Raw genomic sequence first — 22,689 nt, 5'->3', positions numbered from 1 at the left:
GTATCTTGAAGTCTGAGTTAATTAATTTCATAGGATTCAAAATGTTGATTTCATGTATTATGTAGCAGAAAGAATATCCTGGTATTAGAAAATGTGATCATGTATTATTGATATTTTTTCTTTTAATCCCAGATTGCCTTAAAAATACTTTGCCCCTACTTTGCTTTATGCCTCAATGTTTCCTGGGCACGAGTTATTTCATTCAAAAAACAATAACTGAAAAGAATTTTATTTTTAACCTAATATTATATTTTAAATATTTGTTTGTCTCTTAGGAAAAAGTGCTGCAAAGGATATAAATTTGTTCTTGGACAATGCATCCCAGAAGGTATGTAATATAAAAAAGATTGTGTCACTTTATTCACAACTAATCACTCAAAGTCTATCAACTTTAGATGTTGAAGGAATATAGGTGCTATCTGTGTCCGATTATCTGTGCCATCTGTGCATATTTTTTGGCATTAAATTTTTCTGATGCCAATTTTGTTATATGTAACGTCCAGTGTCTGATCATTACATGATGTGTTTGCACACATTGAGTCATTCTTATATAGCATTTCAGGTTTTATGATTAATGGGCTATAATCCCCCAATTAGCATTTTATACACATTTAGAACTAGTCCTCCTCCCTTGACCTCTCCACCTGCTTTCTTTACCTGCCTTTCACCTGCTAAACTTTAAGTCCCTTTACATGCCCATCAGCAAACACTACCTGAGTGTTCAACCCAGCACTCAGATACAGATACAAAGTAAGGCAGGGAACCAGCTCTCAAGTTTCATGCATTCAAGTTGAGAAGCCAGGATGGGGAGCAGACAGAATCAGATAGACCTGGATTTTAATCATGCTTCTATGTCCTACTAATAGCTGTGACCTTGGGCAAGTTCAAGTTACTTTCTAAGCCTTGGTTCTTACAGGGTAGTATTAGTATGTGGGTCAAATGATGGTTTTAAGAATTTTGCCACATGTCAAGCACTTGGAACATAGGCTGGTTCTTATTACATGCTTGTAATAAGATAAATGGTGGCTGCTGTCATTGCTGCTATTGTCATTGTTAGTAATAACTGCAATATGTGCAATAGAGACATTCAAAGCAGGAAGTGTTCAGAGGGGACACATACACAGAGGCCCAGGGCAGTCAAAGAGGGTCTTGGAAATGAGGGGAGAAGTGAGACCATGTTATCAAGGAAGACTGCCCAGGACTTAAACAAGTAGAAAGCAGAGGACTGCAGGGTTCCAGGCAGAGCCCTGACACAGAAAGCACTAAAGACTTTGTTTGAAGGGCATGGGGTTAAGCTTGTTCAGGGCTGGGGTGAGATGGGTGGGGAATGTGAAACAGTTTTCTTCACCTTTGTCCAAGAAGCCAGATCTCTGTAGAAGATCTAGAGCCCAGCCACGCTAATTCTGTTGCATTATCTCATAGAGCACCATTTTTGATCAGTTAGAAGCAGATGAATCCCTCCCATTCATTGCTGTTTTCAGTGGAAGGATGGGACACTTCCCTGAATCATAGCTGCAACCTTTGAGAAAGCTGCCACAGGAAGGCTGGCTGGGAGTCGCTCCACTTGTGATGGCTGATGTGGTCTTGAGTTTCTCTAAGCTGAATTTCTCTCTGCCAGTCAATTCTGTTGGTTATAGCATGATGAGTAAACCCACAAAAGTCACAATAATTGCATTTCTTTCTATATCAGCTTTTCTCAATCACCAGCTGTATCCTTTATGTTGCAGTTTGGCAGACTGCAAAGAAAATTAAGTTTTAGGCCCTTTCGTTCAAGATCTTATCTAAAGACCTTGCCCAACCTAATTAAAAACACATTGCATGGATACCACATACTTAGAGTTTCTTTCAGTGTTAGTGGTTTCAAACATCTAGGTCTTAAAACTAGTCTCCCTCATCCTAAAGAGACTATAGCACCTATAATTAACATAACCCAGAACTGAATATTTTCAGGAAAAGTGGTCACACATGCTGAAAGTTGTTTTGCCAGAGCTACTTCTCTGCTCTGTTGCTTTTTGCTAGAACACTTTTCATAGCAGATTTGTTTTAATCTGTGGGGAAAAGTCAGTGATTGTTTCTTTTACTAAAGATGTCTTTAGTCATAATTGTTTCTATCACCAGAGAGTGCAAGGTACAAATGCAGGATTTCAGAAAATATTGTATATTAAGGTTCTCCAGAGAAATAGAACCAATTTTGATTTTGATTTTCTATGAATGGAGAGAGAGGGAGAGACTGAGACTGAGTGAGAGATTGAGACTTTTTTAAAGGGATTGGCTCATGAGATTGTGGAGATGCAAATCCAAAGTCTTCAGTGTAGGCTGGCAGGCAAGAGATTCAGGGAGGAGTTGCAGTTGGAGTCTGCTGGCCAGAAGTCCCCCTTAGATTGGCGGGGTGTGGGGGGGAGGTCATGTTTTTTTCTGTTAAGACCTTCACCTGATTGGATGAGGCCCACACACATTATGGAGGGTCATCTGATTTACTCAAAGTCTACTGATTTCAATGTTAATCTCATCTAAAAATATCTTCAGAGAAACACCTAGAATAACTTTTGACCTAATATTTGGATACTTTGGCCTAGCCAAGATGACACATAAAATTATCACACATCTACCCCTTGTCAACTTGGCACCAATACACCTCTCCTTAAACCATACCTAATCTCCAGGTAAAGGCAATAACAAAGTTGTATGTTCATCTGACATGCTACAACTATCCTGCATGAAATACACTAACCCTTTCCCCAGAAGAGGGTATGAAGTCCTGTGGCACTGGACTTTTCCAGCATCTCCTTGATATGCTTTAATGTAAATACTGTGATGTAAAGTTAACAGTATTTAAATACTGTGATATAAAGTCGCTACAGCTTATGACATATGATAAGAGGATAAAAGAAGGAAGAAAACAAAGATTGGCATGCAGATGCACACGCACAAACACAAACATGGAAATAATCCATAGAAAGGTACGAAATACTCATTACAATTTACAGTGCTTTTTTTCTGTAACTTGTCACATGGTCATAGCTGATATATGTAACCTGCCACCTTCTACTACCCAACCCATATTCCCTCTGCCCTCAGCAAGCACCTTGCCTGATCGTGGTTCTTTCTCTACCTGGTAAGGTGATCCACACCTTCATTCCTGAAGGATCTGAGACGTTAGCCCTGCCTGAATTGAGTTGTTTTCTTCTGTTGACTTTTTAATCACAGGGTGTGACAATTACTAAGGGACCACTTAAGGTGTTTCTGGTGTTCCAGAAAAATTTCCTTCCCTCTGTCGTGGAGTAACAGTACAATTTCCCCTTGGTAGCCAGGATCAGTCACCCCAGCTGACACAATAACTCCCTTTTTTGCCTGCTGATGCCGAGGCATGAGGAGACCAAAGTGGCCGGGTGGCACCTTAATTTTCAGTTCAATGGAATCATTTTTGCCTCTGTTGCTGGAAGTATTCCTCCCGTTGAAACTAAGCCCTCTAGGCCAACATAACATAAAGTTACAGGAACAGGAAGCAAAAATTTTGCTAGTGGATCAGTAGGGGTAACAGTGAGTGGTGCCACTCCCATTTCCACCCTTGATTCTGGGACCTGTGAATCCTGGTTATGGGACAAACCATACCATATGTTGGATACTGATTCAGAGCATATATATCCTCCTGGTGAACCTTGCTCCAGACTAAATAGCTGGGTACCATGGCCTAGCCAAGCTGACCTGTAGCATTAACCATAACAGATGGCAAAAAGAAACTAGAATGTCTAAAGAAATATGTTAACTCATGAGTGGAAGCTATAGTTTTTAAGCGTTGCTGCCTCATATTTGCTGCTCTAAGTCAGGAAGCCAATGGAGAATATTCTCCACTAAAATGAGGGAGTAAACTGGAAGAGAGAAGGATGTGGAAATATGGTTTGGCTGTGTCCCCTCCCAAATCTCACATCGAATTGTAACAATCCCCACGTGTCAAGCGCAGGGCCAGGTGGAGATAATTGAATCATGGGGGCAGTTTACCCCATACTGTTCTCATGGTAGCGAATAAGTCTCACAAGATCTGATGGTTTTATAAATGAGAGTTCCCATGCACAAGCTCTCTCTTGTCTGCCACCATGTAAGACATGACTTTGCTCATTTGCCTTCTTCCATGATTGTAAGGCCTCTCCAGCCACGTGGATCTGTGAGTCAGTTAAACCTCTTTCCTTTATAAATTATCCAATCTCAGGTATGTCTTTATTAGCAGTGTACGAACAGACTAATACATGTGGGATCCAGGAAACAGGAATCCAACACAAGAGAGAGGGAGGTGATGGGCATCCGTAGGTTAATGGTGAATGCACATTCCTGGATGCAGCTACAGGCTGGGTGCGGTACTGGTAATCCCAGCACTTTGGGAGGCGGAGACAAGAGGATTACCTGAGGAGTTCAAGACCAAGAGTAGTAGCTGCCATGCAGCAGACCTACAGAGTCCTAATTAGAGCAAGTTGAGATTAATTTGAAAAAATGTCTATAAGAAGAGATTTGCAAAACTGAGGGGATCTCTGGTGATGAATTAGTGATGAATTTGTAGAGAACTGAATATGTAGATTGAAGTTGTCCAGAAACAGAGCCTTCGCCACTTATTTAACAGAAAGCAATTAATATGAAGAACTGCTAACTAGTAATTGAGAACCAAAAATGCAAAAGGAAAACTAAGTATCATTGAGGTAACAACTGCAGGAAGCAGCTACCGCCTCTAGGCTAGGGAAACAAAGAGAAGATACTGACCCAGTGAAAACTTAGAAGTTGGGAGGACCCAGACCTCTGAGGAAGAGGTACTGACTAGCAAGCCCTATTTCTCAGAACCTAGAGGAAGTTACTAGTGGATCTGGGACCCAGACCTTGGAGGCGGGGCTACCAGATGGCTGGCTGGTGCTGATGTCTCTGAAATGGGATACAGTGAGGCTGATTTTTGCAAGTGTTAGGAAAAATTCAAGCTAGATTTTGCTGCTACCGTATTCTTTTTGGTAGACATAGGATCTCACTATGTTGCCCAGGCTGGTCTTGAACTCCTGGCCTCAAGTCAGCCTCTCACCTCAACCTCCGGAGGTGGCACATGCCACCATGCCCGGCTTGCAGCTGCTATTGAAACAATCTGCTAGTGGGATGGAAGAGAAAGGTTGATATTAGGCTTTCATGAATAGGAATCTCAGGAAGTAAAACAGAAAAGGGCCGATATCCCTTCTTCCTCTTCCAGCCTCCCTGTTTCTGTCTGTGTCTCTATGTGTGTCACTGTCAGAAACTAAGAGGTTGGCAGCTGACAAAGGAATGTGGACTCCAGAGCCCAAGTCACAAAGTAGCCCATAGAAGAAGAAGGTGGGTGTTTGAAGCTAAGAGAGAAAGTTCAGTAACTGGCACCCCAAAAATATAAAAGATAATTCTTTTAATTCCAGAGAAGATAAAAAGGTCTTCAAGAAGGTACAAGTAATTCAAGCATACTTCCAGGTTCAGCAAAGAATAGCTTTTATGTTGTCATTATGGTACAAATACTAAAGATTATCACATCAAAATTTCATCATAACTATATTGGCCAGATGGAGGGAATAGAAAGTTACGGGTATGACTGCAGGGGACAGGAGGCCTTGAAAAAATTCAATGCATCTCCTCTGTTACTGGAAGTCATTAGAGAGGATTTAAAATAAAAATAAAGAAGCAATGCAAGTCAGCTATTTAGAGATGCAGAAGTGAGTGTAGAAAGAATCAGCTAGAAGAGTTGGAAGTGGTTCCTCAGGGAAGCAGGAATGGTAGGAGAGACAGGGAACTGCCTTGTTAGGCACCATGATCAACTCAAACACTGTGACAGCCTCTCTGCCTCCTTCTTCCCCTTCCCAGCTGCTGCGGAATGGTGGCAATAGCCAACAGGGAAGCTCACAGCCAGTTATGCCAGGATCATGCTCTCCAACATAAAGAGCACAGATCCTTGGCTGCCTAGAGGTGATGCCAAGTGGAGGAAATGTGTAGCTAGAGACAGTTTGCAGGGTTGGTCAGAACACCATGCAGGCAAAGCAGGCCTGAAATCACAATCATGGGAAGGAGTATTTTACAAGGGCAGCTTTCCAGGTCATTGTGAGAATGGCACAATACTTGTCACACAAATCCTCCCTGCATCAGGAGCTGACAGCCCACCCGTTCACCTTCGTATGTGGTGGAGCAAAGCCAGACTCACTCGGTGTCCAAGGATAGTTTATCTGTCAGCACCTGGAGGAGATAGTGCAAGGATTAATGAGGTGCTGGCTCCGGTCTGGGAGTCAGTGTTGTGCCTGAGCTACTGAATTAGAGCCAAAGTCCCTTCAGAGGCTCATTACATATCAGTTCCTGGGAACTGAGAGGAGCAGATGCCCTAATTCTTTATGAGTAGCAGTGTATCCACCTCAGTTTGCACAGGCTGAGGACTGGAAAGAGACCACTAACCATTCGAACTCACCCAATCCCTTCTCAGCATGAGAGATCAAACCCCCAGGATGCACACTTATATGGTATACACATATAAGTATCAGCTCTCTTATAAGTCATGCACATTTCTATTACACAGTGATATGGTTTGGCTGTGTCCCCACCCAAATCTCATCTTGAATTGTAGCTCCCATAATTCCCACGTGTCATGGGAAGGACCTGGTGGGACGTAATTGAATCATGGGGCAGGTCTTTCCCATGGTGTTCTCATGTTAGTGAATAAGTCTCACAAGATCTGATGGGGAGCTCCCCTGCACACACTCCCTTGCCTGCTGCCATGTAAGAAGCAACTTTGCTCCTCATTTACCTTCAGCCATGATTGTGATGCCTCCCCAGCTATGTGGAACTGTGAGCCAATTAAACCTCTTTCCTTTGTAAATTACCCAGTCTCAGGTATTAGCAGCATGAGTCCAGACGTGTGTACACAAAGTCCCCTTCCTACCTCTCTGAGCCTGCCTGACTTCCAGCCCTTCCTCCCATATGATGACCCCAGCGCCTGTCACCCCAGCTGGCCTTTGTTTAGTGTTCTGCTGGGTGGAGTCCCCTGCCTCCACAGCAGTTGATGAACAAGACAGAACAGCACCCCACCCCCGAGGGAATCTGCAAGTCTGGCCCTCTTAAGAGTCTTTTCTCTCTGGATAGTGACAAAGACCAAAGGATGATGAGGCGACCTAGGGGGAAAATCACGAGTGATGTGATGCCGTGTATGTTACCCATTGCAGTACTCTTAGAAGGTGCCCCACAGCCCGAAAGAGTTCCTGTCCTTCTAAGTGTATCTGTCCACACTTCACATGTGCCCTTGAGCAGAGCCCAGCCCAGAAAGTCCTTTCCAGGCCAGGGCCAGGTTACCCCGCCTCCTCCTGTGGTTGACGTGAGCTCTCACTTTGCTTTTCCAGATTACGACGTTTGTGCAGAGGCTCCCTGTGAACAGCAATGCACAGACAACTTTGGCCGAGTGCTGTGTACTTGTTATCCGGGATACCGATATGACCGCGAGAGACACCGGAAGCGGGAGAAGCCATACTGTCTGGGTGTGTTGGGAATGTGCTTTGTTTCCAGCTTCTGAATATGTGCCTTGTTCAGATGGTTCTGTCCTTGGTTGGACACTTCAGTTCTCGTACTTGTTGGATGAAGTTGTGTTTGGTATTATCCTAGGGATAGCTTATCACTGCCCTTCATCACAATTACTAAAACCAACTAGGCCCAAGGAATTCTTCCGGGATCTGGTACAGCAAGGTCCTAATTGGCAGTGAGACATAAGAGCAGGAGAAGGGGAACATGCCCAAATATACACTGGAATAATGTAAAACAGAGTATAAGTGGTCAGAAACGTAAAAACGCAGACAGAACAAAACAAGAATAAACATTCTCTTAGAAGAGGATTGGGGAAAAAAGGAAGTAGCCATATGGCAGACAGGTTGGGAGGAAGTTGGAGGGAGCCAAAGCCAGCCACCTGGGCTGCAGCTGAGCAGAGCCTGTGCCATCCATGGCACCAGCCTGTTTCCTGTCGCCCTCACGAACTGGCTGTCCCAGCCGTGCATTCCTTGAGGTTCTAAGGCAGCTTTATGGCTCATTTTCCTCTGGAACTATGTGTCTGAAAGTGTGGTCAGTTCATAGCTAACCTGAGAAACATCTGGGGTCCTCATTTAGGAAAAAAAAAATCCTGGCCTTTTCTCCACACCTAGTGAATCACAACTCTGAGAGTGGGTCCACACATGCATATTTATACCAATGCCTCTAATGATTCATAGGCATGGTGAGATTTAAGAATCAGCTGGGGGATGAACTGCAGAGACTGGCAGGTAGACCTACATGGGAAATAAACCAGCTGTCATGAGCATCCCTCTTTCTCTAGCCTAGCAGGGGCTCTGGGGAGCACCATTTCTGAGAAGTTCCAACTGTAGGTCCTCTGATTTCTCCCTGTCAGCATTTGGGAATGGTGCCCCACAATGCCAGAGAATGGGATTGTGACTCCCAAGTGAATGGAGCAGGGATCTCTGGCCTCTCCTGCAGAGAGAGGCACAGGCCATTCCATGAGGCTCAGGTCCCAGGCACAAGGCTCTTACTTCAGTTTATAGCAGCTCCTGAACCCTATTCTTTATGTATTTATTCTTGAGACAGGGTCTCACTCTGTTGCCCAGGCTGGAGTGCAGTGGTATGATCATGGCTCACTGCAGCCTCGACCTCCCATGCTCCTGCGATCCTCCCACCTGAGCCTCCTGAGTAGCTGGGGCTATAGGCATGCACCACTACACCCAGCTAATTTTGTTCACATTTTATAGAGATGGGATTTTACTATGCTGCCCAGGCTGGTCTGGAACTCCTGGACTCAGCCTCCTGTCTTGGCCCTTCAAAGCACTGGGATTACAGGCATGAGCCACCACACCCAGCCCCTGTTCTTTTTGTTTGGGGGCTTGGGTACCAGCAGAACTTGCCTTCTACTAAGAGTTCTTTTTCTATCTCTGATATCAACTTAATCTCCTCTCTCTCTGGGCAGTACAGGCAGCATCACAGGTAGGTTTAGGGCAGGGACACCTGGGGAAAGGCAGTGAGCCTGAGGAATTGCAGAGGAGGATGCAGCTGCAACATCCAGTCCACAGATGACCTAGTCGGTACTGCCAGGGGAGCATCCAGAAGACCACCCTTCCCTCAGCATATACAGGGACTGGGTCACTGGCAGCTTGTGCAGGGAGTGGCTGGGAAGTTGTTGCCATCCTCAAGTTCAGGGCTGGCCTCTGTCTGCCCAGCACATGTGCACAGTCTGGGGCTGCATGCCACGGTTCCCACCTACTGCTACCCACTGTCTTCAACCAGTGAACAGGAAATGAAGTTGGGCCTCCCACTGTCCTCGTGGTGGGAAACGTTTCTGTTTCCACCATGCAGCAGGGGAGCAAGTCCATGATGTGCATAGTTAACATGGGCTCTTCATGGGGACTTGTTTGGTGGTCCCATGGCTCATTTCCACAGCTCATGAGGGGTCTGTCTGAGTTCCTGATGAGGCAGACATTTTCTGGGGAAGACTCTTTCCATTAGACCCATTATGACTGTTTTCTTTTATTAGAAGTATCTTTTCCCAGGTGCGATCGTGGCTTTTAACTGGGAAGGGACCATTCCTAAGTGACCTGTGGGTCACCATCATGCTGTTTGGAACCTACACCATAAAGGGGAACTTAAAAATCCTCAGCACAGTAGAGCACTCACAAAAAATCATCTCTATAATGTTTTCTTTTCTAAGTGAGTGTTGCCATTGGTGATCTCATTTTCATTTCTAAGTAGCCCTATGAAGTGTTTAGGGCAGGCTTCATTGTCATTGTTCCGTAAGTGAGATCTGAAGGCTAGCAGTCTAAGCCACATGTCTTGGGAGTGGCAGAGCCACAGCCAGGAATCCCATCACTGATCAGCCTGTAACAATGGCCAGTTGGCCAAAAGTGCGGTTTTTACGGATGGCCTACATTTCTAGCTCCCTGCTTTATTCCAGGCTTCTCTGATCAAGGTCGGCCCAAGTGTCCTTTGTTGTTATTAACAGAGAGGCCAAGCCCAATGTCACCTGTTGTATTAGAAGTGAATTCTCGGCTGGGCGCGGTGGCTCAAGCCTGTAATCCCAGCACTTTGGGAGGCCGAGACGGGCGGATCACGAGGTCAGGAGATCGAGACCATCCTGGTCTACACGGTGAAACCCCGTCTCTACTAAAAAATACAAAAAAACTAGCCAGGCGAGATGGCGGGCGCCTGTAGTCCCAGCTACTGGGGAGGCTGAGGCAGGAGAATGGCGTAAACCCGGGAGGCGGAGCTTGCAGTGAGCTGAGATCCGGCCACTGCACTCCAGCCTGGGTGACAGAGCGAGACTCCGTCTCAAAAAAAAAAAAAAAAAAAAAGAAGTGAATTCTCAGAAACTGAGTATTCTCTACATTTGGTTCAAACCAGATATTGACGAGTGTGCCAGCAGCAATGGGACGCTATGTGCCCACATCTGCATCAATACCTTGGGCAGCTACCGCTGCGAGTGCCGGGAAGGCTACATCCAGGAAGATGATGGGAAGGCGTGTACCAAAGGAGACAAATATCCCAATGACACTGGTAAGTAAGGACAAGTCTAAATATCTCCCTAATTACATATGTTTGTATATTATATATATAACCAGTTTGGGGGTTTATATATTATATAGATATGATAGAGAATTGCATATATAAATATAATTCTATGCTATATAATTTTATATACAATGTATGCCACATTATGTTTAATGTCTAAAGTTTCCAAGTGCCTATATAAAATTATACACAGTTATTTATTGTATGAGTTTGTTCTCACACTACTGATAAAGACATACCCAAGACTGGGTAATGTATAAAGAAAAAGAGGTTTAATAGACTCACAGTTCCATATGGCTGGGGAGGCCTCACAATCATGGTGGAAGGCAAAGGAGGAGCCAAGGTGCGCCTTACATGGCAGCAGGCAAGAGAGCATGTGCAGGGGAACTTCCCTTTGTATTAATAAACCATCAGGTCTCTGAGACTTATTCACAATCATGAGAGCAGCATGGGAAAGACCTGCCCCCATGATTCAACTACCTCCTACCAGGTCCCTCCTGTGACACATGGGGATTATGGGAGCTATAATTCAAGATGAGATTTGGGTGGGGACACAGCTAAATCATATCATGTAGTATATATATATATATATATATATATATATATGTAGCTACATTTAATATATGTAACATATTTTTTATATATTTACTTAAGAGCCCAATCAGGTACCTCAGAAGACAAGTGGACAGGAAGGGGCACATATACCAATGGTAAATGGGAGCTAGGGAACAGAATATAAGTTCAAACTTCTAAAGAGAAAGGATAAGAGTGATGCCCATTAGCTCAAGGGTTGTAAGCTAGTGTGTACTGGAGGAAGCTCTCCACCAAGCTGAAGTGGTGTGCTCTTGGGGAAATCAGTAAGGCTTAGATATGTGTTTAGACAAACTAAGATGAGCAGAGTAGAGGCCAGAAACGCTGTGTTTTCCCAAAGAAAATGGGCTGAAATATAAATATGAAACATCTCCATGTAAGGTAACAGTCTGTATCCATGCTACTCAAAATATGGTCTATGGACAGGCAAGATTCATAATTGGATAAAAACAAAAATTGAGAGTGTTTAGAAATTTTTATATCAATCTGACGGAGGAATTTTGTTTAAATCCAAAACTTCATGCTTGCATTTTACATCTTATTTTTGTAGTGGTTCATCTTTGTGTTTCTCAGAAGTATCAGTCCACAGGCAGCTGGAAAATTTCTAAAAGCTGGGCCTTCAGCACAGAGCTGAGAAGCTGATTTACATTGTGTCAGCGACATTCAACTGAGATGTCTGGTCACTCGAGCATATGATCATCCTGAAGGTTGGGTTATTTCCTTATTTGAGTTCAGAGGAGAAAAGAAAGAAGAATGAGGCAGAGATGAAAAGGGGAGGGATGGGGAAAGAGGAAAGAGAGAAGAAGAAAGAGAAAGGAGAGGCCGGGCGCGGTGGCTCAAGCCTGTAATCCCAGCACTTTGGGAGGCCGAGACGGGCGGATCACGAGGTCAGGAGATCGAGACCATCCTGGCTAACACAGTGAAACCCTGTCTCTACTAAAAAATGCAAAAAATTAGCCGGGCGAGGTGGCAGGCGCCTGTAGTCCCAGCTACTGGGGAGGCTGAGGCAGGAGAATGGCGTGAACCCGGGAGGTGGAGCTTGCAGTGAGCTGAGATCCAGCCACTGCACTCCAGCCTGGGTGACACAGCAAGACTCCGTCTCAAAAAAAAAAAAAAAAGAAAGAAAAAGGAGAAAGAGAGCCCCTAAACTAATATCAATGCTTCAGGCAATGCCTTGATCATCAAAATACCACTACATGCCTATGTGAAGCAACTCTGGTCCCTCTGCCAAGTTGTCAGTGCCAGCCTAGCCACGAAAATGTAGGATTTTAGCCTAAATGTCAAGGGCCTTTCTGGTCAGGGTGAACTTTGAAGCAAAATGGACTCCATTGACAATGGCTGGCAGAACCAGTTCCCAGGGGAGAAAGCCCGCAGCCACTTAGAGGGCTTGAGGCTGGTGCCACACAGTCACCAGCTCCTGTATCCACTACTTGTGTCCCAGGAAGCTGCTGACCTCTTCCCTAAGCCTAGGGCTTAGCTCTTCTCTACTTCCCTCAGGAAGGGAAGGTGGCTGGAGCTCTGTTGGCTAGGTCTGCACCTTCCTTGGGAGTTCCTAGAACAAATCACACCCAAAATTATTAAGAAACCTACGAACACATCACAAGTGATGGTATCCTGAAAAACAGTTTAGAAAATATCAACTTAGCATCAAAGATCTTAGCTCTGGGGCCATGATAAGCCATCTGGTCAACTTTCAGGCAAGGATGTTGATATCAGCAGATGAAGCAGCCAGAGTTCAGAGAGAAGTGATTTTCTGTAGACTGCATAGCATCTGATGAATGGAAGTAGGATAGTACCTTCCATTCTGCCATATTGAGAGACAGTTACAGGTGACTATAATGAGGGATGTCCTGTTTAATCAAGAGCATTCTGCTGGTTATATCATTGAGCCTTACTGTAACACAAAACGCATTGCAAAAGATGACACTTGGCTGGGGACGGTAGCTCAGGCCTATAATCCCAGCACTTTGGGAGGCTGAGGCAGGCGGAACACTGAAGGTCAGGAGTTCAAGACCAACCTGGCCAACATGGTGAAACCCCATCTCTACTAAAAATACAAAAAATTATCTGGGCGTGGTGGCAGGCACCTGTAATCCCAGCTACTCGGGAGGCTAAGGCAGGAGAATCTCTTGAACCTGGGAGGCGGAGGTTGCAGTGAGCCGAGATCACACCATTGCACTTGGCCTGGACAACAAGAGCAAAACTCTGTCTCAAAAAAAAAAAAGAAAAAAAAAAGATTACACTTCTCTGGGAATCCTCTCCTCTTTTTCCGTCAACATCCTTCCCCAAATGTAGCAATTGCAAATAGTCTTTAAAAGGGAAACCTGATATGACTCCACTAAGGATGCTCCCCAGCAGGACCCTTCTAAAAGAATCGCTCAGGATTTTCAGTAATTTGTCTCCACTGAACTTATCAACTATGCACAAAGGACTAGCATTTGATTTTATATTTTAGTAAAACAAAATTCAAACACCAGTAACCAGAAATATTTGAGGGTAGAAACTCAAGGGTAGAGAGAAGGGTAGAGGCAAGCAATTCATACACCTAATTAAAATTATGAGAAAGGACAGGCCATTGTATGCCCTGAACATTAAAGTCATAATTTGAGAGATTGGACTGCTGGGAAGGTGGGGGCTGGCTTTGATGGTTCTGGCAGGAAAAAAAAAAAAAAAAAAAAAAGCCTCCACTCTTCAGCAGTGTGGCCCAGCAAGGGCCAGTGCTGGTGGGGAAGAGGATCATTTCTTTAATGGCTGTGATGCAGTGGAAAGTTCCTAGGCTTGGGAGTTTGAAGTAATACAGAACCAAAGTTGGTTCAGTATTAACTGAGCAATAATGAGCAGGTCTCTGGGCCTCAGTTTCCTTATCTGTAAATGAGAAGGTTGAACTATATGAGCTTTGAAGACCCTTTCACCCTTTCAAATATTTTTCAAAATTTGGTGTGATTTAGCATAAGTGATACAAGCCCTGTGATTCCATGTGCAGGCCTCATTTTTTAATTTAATTTAATTAATTAATTTATTTATTTGAGACAGAGTCTCCTCTGTTGCTCAGGCTGGAGTGCAGTGGCTCAATCTCTGCTAACTGCAACCTCTGCCTCCCAGGTTCAAGCGATTCTCATCCCTCAGCCTCCCAAGTAGCTGGGATTACAGACGTGCGCCACCACGCCCGGCTAATTTTTGTATTTTTAGTAGAGATGGGGTTTCACCATCTTGGCCAGGCTGATCTCGAACTCCCGATCTCAGGCAATCCGCCTGCCTCGACCTCCCAATGTGCTGGGATTACAGGCGTGAGCCACAGCACCTGGTCCAGGCGTCGTTTCTTAGTCCTCCATGTAAGTACTGAGATTTAGAAACATGCCCAGCCTCAACAACTTCTAAGCAGAGGACTTTCCTCAAAATATCTAAAAGATGAATTATTAAACATCCAAGCATTCAATTCAGCAATAGGAAATGTCAGAGGCCAAAAGAGCCCCACATTCCAGAACATCAGAAGCCAGGAAGCATTTTCATCTGTTTTGGACTAATTAGTAAGCTCAATATTTCATATTTCATGGTCGTTTTTTGTGAATTGAGAGTGATTATTGAGTATAACCACATGTGATCTGAAATCATCTCTTCCTCCTCGGTTTTCCCTTTTAACTTTGCATTATCTAATGCCTGTATTGTTACAATCGGAGGAATTTGAAATCAAACACAACCTCAGCTCGTTTTTAAGAATCCAGGGGGAGAGAAGGGAGGCTGGCCTCAGGACTGCCTCTGAGACTTGAGAGGTTGCAATCCACTGGCTCCGGGCTCAGTGAGACAAGCTGTCTGGCTAATGGACATTCAGTCACTTTGATTTTCTCTTTGAAAATATGTAGCCGGAGCCAGTTTAGTCACCCCAGGGAGTCTGTAGCCTCAATAGGGAGACAAATTAAGGAAATGTTGGCTCCATAGTAATTAGCTTGCCAGGCTTTATTTTTCAACTTTTGTTTATTTTCTGATAACGTGACCATGACCCCTGGCATCACTTATTACAGGGCAGTGTCAGATGGCCAGGTGTTTCATATTACTTTCAAGCTCCACTAATCCATAGATCAGCGCTTCTCAACCTTGCAATTACCTGGGGAGCTTTTTTTAAAAATGCAGATACTGTTGCCTTGCAGTCCCTAGATGGGTGGTGTGCAGCAGAATTCATATTTTAAAAGCCCCCCAGGTGATTGTAATGTGTCTCCGGGGTTGGGCATTACAGCCAGAGCACAAATCTGCACAATCAACTTTTAAACACAAACATGTTTTGTTCATTTCTGACACTGCCCATATAAAATATTTCGGGAACACTGTTTGGTTTTTCTAAGATATCTGAAAGGCATTACAACTTCTAATGCTTAGGATAGACGTCCTGGTCAACTTCAGGAAAAATTAGAGCTTCTTGCCCCCATGTGGCTAATCAATAATATTGCACCTTTAAAATCTGAACAAGTTGAAGAAAAAGTGTTAAGCGATACCACCCCAGGCTTTTCCCAGAGGTGTGACCACAGCATTAGTTGAGAGGATTGAAAACATGCAGCGATATCTACCCCAATTTCTAAATAAACTGTTAATGTAGCATATGTGAGATTATGTATAGCTCCATGTTGACATTGTAGACAAATTGCAAGGTGGATGTGAACCCCAAATCAGAGTAGGTTTTATGTTCCAGGTCTACATATACAAAAGGTATTAGTCCTCGTTTATCTTTAAACCCTCGAGAGCTCTATTGAAAGGGTGATATAAGGTCCCAACCCCACATATCTAATTTTGTAGAGAACTGAATCATAGTAATACCAACAATAAATAGCATAAAAATGAGTGCTATGAATAGAGCTCTTACCATAAGCTGGGCACTGTTCTGGGAACCTATGTATCTTATCACTCACTGGCTCCTCATAGCAGCTCCAAGTGATAGGTGCTGTTACCTTTTTACCGTTCAAAGAACCGGCATTCACAGAAACCATGACTTGTCCAATTTAAAAGGTACTAGGTAGCAGCAACTCCACCAGCGCCTACACTACTTATTACCATGCTGTGTACTTCTGTGTCAGAGGAGCTTCAAGTCTTCTAGATAATGTTAATCTTGGTTCTCTGTGTTCTGATAATTCCACAACGGAACAGAAAACAGCCCAGGAATTTTCATGTAACAGGTCACTCAGCAGAGCTTCTGCCCTGGAGCCTGGCTGGCAGATAGCTCTCAGGTGTCCTCAACAGAATTCCCAATAGCAGGCTCACTGCATGCACCCACCCCTCCAGAACAGCCACTTGGGACCCAGTTGAGTTTGTGGTCTCTACACACAGCAATCTGAAAGACCTAAGGCAAGTTACTTTCTCTCTCTGGCTCTCACTCTCCTTTTCTACAAAAGAGATTGAATGAAAGATATGTTCTAACATTCCATGATCTAAATGAAATAGTCTAGAATCTGGTAAAGAGGTTTATCTTATCGTGAAGCTGTCCAATTGCTTAATCACGTTAACACTTGGAAAATTTAACTGAGTATGTAAAAGTAGAAGTGGACAGAAACATGAGCTTTTAACTTTTGTTCATGGTGGCCCAGCTCTGCCGACAGGGCTAGATTCTTAAAGATGAACTGAAAAATTGTTAAACAGATATCCTCACTTATTTTACATTCTCAGTGGCTGACACAGGACCTAGCTAATAGCAGATGCTCCATAGATGGATGGGAGGAAGGGAAGGTTGGATGGATGGACGGATGGATGGATAAGTGGTTAAGAAGATGGAATGGATGGGAAGATAGATGGATGGATGGATGGATGGATGGATGGATGGATGGATGGATGGATAGATGGAAGGAAGGAAGGATGGAAGGATGGAAGGATAGATGGATAAGTGGTTAGGAAGATGGAATGGATGGGAAGATGGATGGAAGGATGGAAGGATGAATGGATGGATGGGTGGTTGGATGGATGGATGGATGGATGGATGGATGGATGGACGGACAGATGGATAGATAAGTGGTTAGGAAGATGGAATGGATGGGAAGATGGATGGAAGGAAGGAAGGAAGGATGGATGGATGGATGGATGGATGGAGGGATGGATGGATGGATGGATGAATGGAGGATGGATTGACGGACAGACTAGATTGATGATGGTATTGTATAAATTGACCAGTAGATGAGATGGAATGGCTGAAAGACTGGTTGGAAAAGATGGATGTCATTTATCTGTCCTTAGGTATTAACATAATAAACCTGGAGCCTGGGTCATCTTTTCATGCAAGAGCCCACCATTTCTTGCAGTCAGCACAACCAAAGTTAAGGTGTCTGCCCTTTACAACTAAGTATATTATTGTATGGAAACTTGCCTGCCTTACTCTGTTGGAGATTGAGCTAAATAGTTCTGGTTTTCAGGAGTATTCAAGCTCCATAGGATTATAAACTGGTACATTGAACAGGGATAAAAAAACTCAAAGGAGACTCTCTGATTTGTGGAAAAGGTATTGGACTTAATTTCAGGACAACTCCATTCTAAACCCACCTCAGGTACTTGCTAGATGACCTTCAGGAAGTCACCAGACCTCAGTTCCCTCATTTTGCTATTCATGTTAATACTGTTATTGTAGGGTTCTGGGATTATCATGCAAAGGAAATTTAAAGGGTTTGGTGAGCCTGAAAACTGCTAGGCATCCCCTCCCATCTACCTACAACCAAGCTCTGTGCTGAGGGTTTTCCATGCATTACCTTGCCCAGTCATCACAGCAGCCACATGTGGTGGGAATTGTAATTCCAGGGCTATGGTCGAGGCAAGTGGGGTTTGTGGAGGCCAAGTAACCTGCCCAAGGTCACTGAACCTATTCAGTGACAGAGATGGTACCTGCATCCAGAACAATGGGACTCAAGTTTGTACTGGTAATCAGTTCACTCTACCATCTCTGATACAAGACCTTCCCTATTCCCCCTTACTGCTCAGCTCATTGTCACACAGCTGCAGTGAGTCAAAACCATCCCTCCAGTGTGCCAATTGAAGGGAGTACAAGTGAGGAAGCTATAGGAATTTGCCTAGAAAGCAGGCATTAAAAGGATGGCCCTGTTATGTTGGTTACACATAAAGTGGATTTTTTAAAACTGCCACTTTTGCAGAGATTCAAGTGTTTTTCTCCAATTACACATTCAAAACCTGCCTGAAGAGCTAGGTTGACACTGTATATTCAATAATTACACTGTTACTTGTGGCAACTCAACTACACACCATGGCATCATTTGTGTCAACCTGCTGGCTTGAGAAATGTGTGCTTAGCTTGGGTGCTGTCAATACCAGGTCTCCCATGGTGCAGGGATGGCAGTGCAGCAGGTAAGCTCTGAAACTGCCTGCTGCTGTGTGCTGAGGGTGCACAGTCTGAGACCTCAGCTGCCAGATTGTCTCTGGGCCTGCTCACCTCCCAAAGGGCAGAAGTCCTGGTCACTGCATATGTCACCAGGGAGAGGACTGGGCAGCCGGGCTGTGTAAGGAAGGTTCGCCTACATGTGGGCTGCCCTCAAGCCCATCTCTCCATCCATTCAAGTGTCCATTTCCTAGGGTTGCCATAGGAAAACGCCACAAATTAAGTGGCTTAAACAGAAATTTGCCTCTGGTCTGAGGTTAGAAGTCCAAGGTGTCAGCAGCGTTGGTTTCTTCTAATAGCTGTGCAAGACAGTCCATTCCATGCCTTTCCCTAGCACCTGGTCATCGGCAGGCAATTTTTGGTGTTCCTTGGCTTCCACTGCCTCTCACCTCCACCTTTGTCTTCACATAGCATTCTTCCTGTGTACAAGTTTCCCCTTTGTGTAAAGACACCAATCATATTGGACTAGGATCCCACCCTACTCCAGTATAACTTCATCTTAACTAATTATATCTGAAATGATCCTGTTTCCAAATAAAGTCACATTCTAAAGCACTGGGAATCAGGACTTCCCAGGAATTGGCAAACAGGACACAATTCAACCTGTAACAATCCATTTCCCAAACATTTTGTGAGCATCCATTATGTGAGATACCGAGAAGTGAGCCTGGTTCTTAGGCAGCTTACACTCTGGCATGTGCCCTAAGAACCGCTCTCCAGGGAAGCCTAGAAGACCAGCCTGTGAGTGGGAGGGACACACAGTACATGCTGCCTGATTTTCAGACTTCTGTGGGTTGAGAGCAGGCTTCATGGAACATTTGATCTGCGTCTTGTTGGGATTCAACAAGTGGAGATAGAATAGAGGGCTTTGCAGAAGAGAGGAACAGTAAGAAGCAAATGATACAGGCCAGGAAGCACAAGAGATGGTCACGCGTTACCGACTTCCCCAGTCTGCGTTCTAGATAGTCGTGGTTATTATGTCACACAAACAGCAAACCTGGCCCAACGCCAAAGGGCTGTTAAGCAAGGAGAGTTTATGCTTCCCTGGGTGTCAAACTGTCCTGCCTGCCTGAACAAAACTCCCTCAACCTAGCACTTTCAGCCCACACTGCTGCCACCTTTGGCACACATCTTGACAGTATGTGCAAGGTCCTCAGCAGCAAGGTGACCCAGGTGTCTGGTCTTCCCAGCATGCAGGCTTAAGTAGCCCATTCCAGGCCAGGAAGAAGAGAGCTGTCTGTATTCTTGGCCAGATCACCATTTACTTCACCCAGTTTTCCTTTAGCAAAGAATGTTTTTGCAAAAAGCCCATGGAGCACCTAATGTTCTACAGCTGGGGTTTGGGACCCTTTGCAGTGGATGGGCCCGACTGCCTTTCTATTGCTGTTGCGAATGGCCCCAGATGGGGTGGCGAAGTGTCTGGGGCATTTCCTATCCTGGCCTCAAGCATCAGTGAGGTCAGCTCTCAGCCCACTGCTGTGCTCCCTTTGAAGAACTGGATTAGCAGAGGTGATAAAGGCAACTCTGAGGCCCAGTGCCTGAGCTTGGGGAATATTTACAGTGTGTGAACATTAGCCCTTTCAGGGGAGTATAAATCATGTCAGATTTATAGAGCCTGCCTTCTGGAAAAGCACCGATAAAAGGGCCATGGTACGCATTTTCACACATGAAAGGAAGATCAGGGTCTTCCTGGCATGTCTAAATAGGAACAGCTGAGCTCAACTTCTGGCAGCAACCCTCTCTCTTTGTCCCCCACTCTTCCCTGACCCTGGAGCATGCTGGCAGGACCCGAGAGCTGTAAAATCTCCCACAGCTGAGCCCTCACATGTCCCGCTGTCAGCTGTTCTGTCCCTGGGACCACCCTTCCCGATGCTGTCTGAGTCTGGCTTGCATCCAGCCTCCCAGACAGGACTGAGCCCATCTCCTTTCTCAGGCCATGAGAAGTCTGAGAACGCGGTGAAAGCTGGAACTTGCTGTGCCACATGCAAGGAGTTCTACCAGATGAAGCAGACCGTGCTGCAGCTGAAGCAAAAGGTACGTGCCCCCGGGGTGGGAACGATGATGCGTGATGGAAGGAGGGTTTGGCCAAAGCCAGGTGGAAGGATATTTATAAATGATAAGAAAATAAATTATCCACATTGAGCGTTCACGCAGTTGATACCAGTGAGGTTTAGATGGATTTGGGATGCTTTGCCCACCCTCAGAGCCATCCAAGAGGCAACAGGACACAATGATGGCAAGGGATTGCAGAGGCGATTATTAAAATCAACACTAGGTAAGAGACACGTGGCAAAGCCATAGAGAGGGTGAGCTATAGCTATTGCAACTTCTCATAAAATAAATTTCCAGCCGGGTGCAGTGACTCACGCCTGTAATCCCAGCACTTTGGGAGGCTGAGGCAGGTGGATCACCTGAGGTCAGGAGTTCAAGACCAGCCTAGCTAACATGGTTAAACCCTATCTCTACTAAAAAATACAAAAATTAGCTGGGCATGGTGGTGGGCACCTGTAATTCCAGCTACTTGGGAGGCTGAGGCAGAATTTCTTGAACCTGGGAGGCGGAGGTTGCAGTGAGCTGAGACCACTCCATTGCACTCCAGCCTGGGTAACAGGAGCGAAACTCCAACTCAAAAAACAAATTTCCAGACGTGTCCTGGGAAAGACCTATGTGATTCTGTTTTATCTAAGATCTGTATATTATTTATGGAGAATATTGTCTCTATCAACTGCCATAAACTGGTAAGGAATTTCTGCAGTAGCTTTCTTTTTCACTTTTAAAAATTATAGCCGGTGCCCTTTCTGAGCTCCCTGCACCTAGAAAAGCAGCCCTGTGGGAACTTCATGTCCTCAAAGATGAGGGCCAATGCACTGTGTGAATGCTTGACAGTGTAACAGATTTCTAGTAACACCATTCTGCTGTGAGTAATGCCCCAGGATGGATCTGGCGATCTAACTTCTTGAACAACTGTCCTGGACCCATATAAACAGTACTTATTGTACCTAAGATGACTTAATTTGCTAGTTTGTCAGTGACTCAGAAATCACCCTTACACTGATGAAACATAATCTTCTTGGTTTGTTTAACTGCTTCCACTCAAGGCTCTTAGCGCATCAGAGAGGTGTATCTGCCCTGTTGAACTTTGGCATCCAGTGATTCTAAAGGGCTTGAGTGTAAGCCTGAGATGGTATCTCTTTCCCATGTTCAACAAACATGCAGCAAGCCCGTAATGAAAACCACAGCTACCAGTTCAGTAAATCAACAGGCTGAGAAGAGAAATGGTTTGCAGGCGTTTTTTTTTACAACACTGACGACGTGATCTGCTTAACAGAAACATGTATATATCTGATGGATAATTATGAATAAAACATAGATTTAACCCTAAATAGCTGATGATCCTAATAGGAAGACTAGACAGAAAACCTTGTCTATCACTGTAAACACAGAGACATAAATAAATACATCCAACACAGATATCCCCAGTTTGAGCTTAGGTTGATGTTAGTTGTATTGAACAAACCCAGAGAAGGGTTCCAGGAAGAAGTAAGTTTGCATTTCATAAGCCGGAAGGGCTTGGGGCAGGCAGTTGATCAATATCTCCAGGTGTACCTCTCAAGACATAAAGCTACCCTCCCTGGAAATAAATAAATAGATTATTTCCTTCCCTGGAAATAATCTATGTGCCTTAGGGAATTTATTTCCAGCCAAGATTAGGAACAAGGGGGCTAAATATCACAAGTTGTTCAGAAATTCAGTTGCTAAATCAATGTGTGGTTTTCCCTTAACCTCCCTGCCATGTTTTTTTTGTGATGCATAAAAATAAAAATGTTAAAAGAAGTGGAGAAACTGACATTGAAATACTTGTCACCCTCAAAGACCCTGCTGGAGAGCTACATAAAAATCCACAAGGTCATCTTAATACTCCAGTAACTCTTACGCAGTTGAGTTGGACTAGAGTCGTTCTACCTTATACCAAAATCTTTCTGCAAATGCACTGTGGCAATCCCAAGCTAATGCAGACTTTCATCGAATGTTATGCGGAGCAACTCATTTCTAAAGGTTCCTATTAGAATGTCTTGCATTCTACAGCCTAGAAAGTGATCCAGAATCACATTTAATGTGATCCAGAATCACATTTAATTAGCACCATGACCCCGTGGAAAAGATACTGATGGTCT

At 44.5% G+C, this 22,689-nt stretch overlaps 1 protein-coding gene across 2 annotated transcripts in view; it reads left to right on the top strand.

Annotated features, from left to right (window-relative positions):
- CCBE1 (collagen and calcium binding EGF domains 1) overlaps positions 1-22,689 on the top strand; it is a 259,040-nt gene that overhangs the window by 218,181 nt on the left and 18,170 nt on the right. For both annotated transcript variants that reach the window (XM_010376890.2, XM_030925704.1), the window contains 4 exons: positions 276-328; positions 7,371-7,505; positions 10,399-10,551; positions 20,448-20,548. In XM_010376890.2, coding sequence (XP_010375192.2) covers positions 276-328; positions 7,371-7,505; positions 10,399-10,551; positions 20,448-20,548 — 442 coding nt within the window. The remainder of the gene's footprint in view (positions 1-275; positions 329-7,370; positions 7,506-10,398; positions 10,552-20,447; positions 20,549-22,689) is intronic.

Source organism: Rhinopithecus roxellana, chromosome 21 (genome assembly GCF_007565055.1).
Source record: "Rhinopithecus roxellana isolate Shanxi Qingling chromosome 21, ASM756505v1, whole genome shotgun sequence".
In the NCBI taxonomy this organism is placed as follows: Eukaryota; Metazoa; Chordata; class Mammalia; order Primates; family Cercopithecidae; genus Rhinopithecus; species Rhinopithecus roxellana.
The sequence above is the reverse complement of the archived record's forward strand: the minus strand, read 5'-3'. Positions and strand labels throughout refer to the sequence as shown.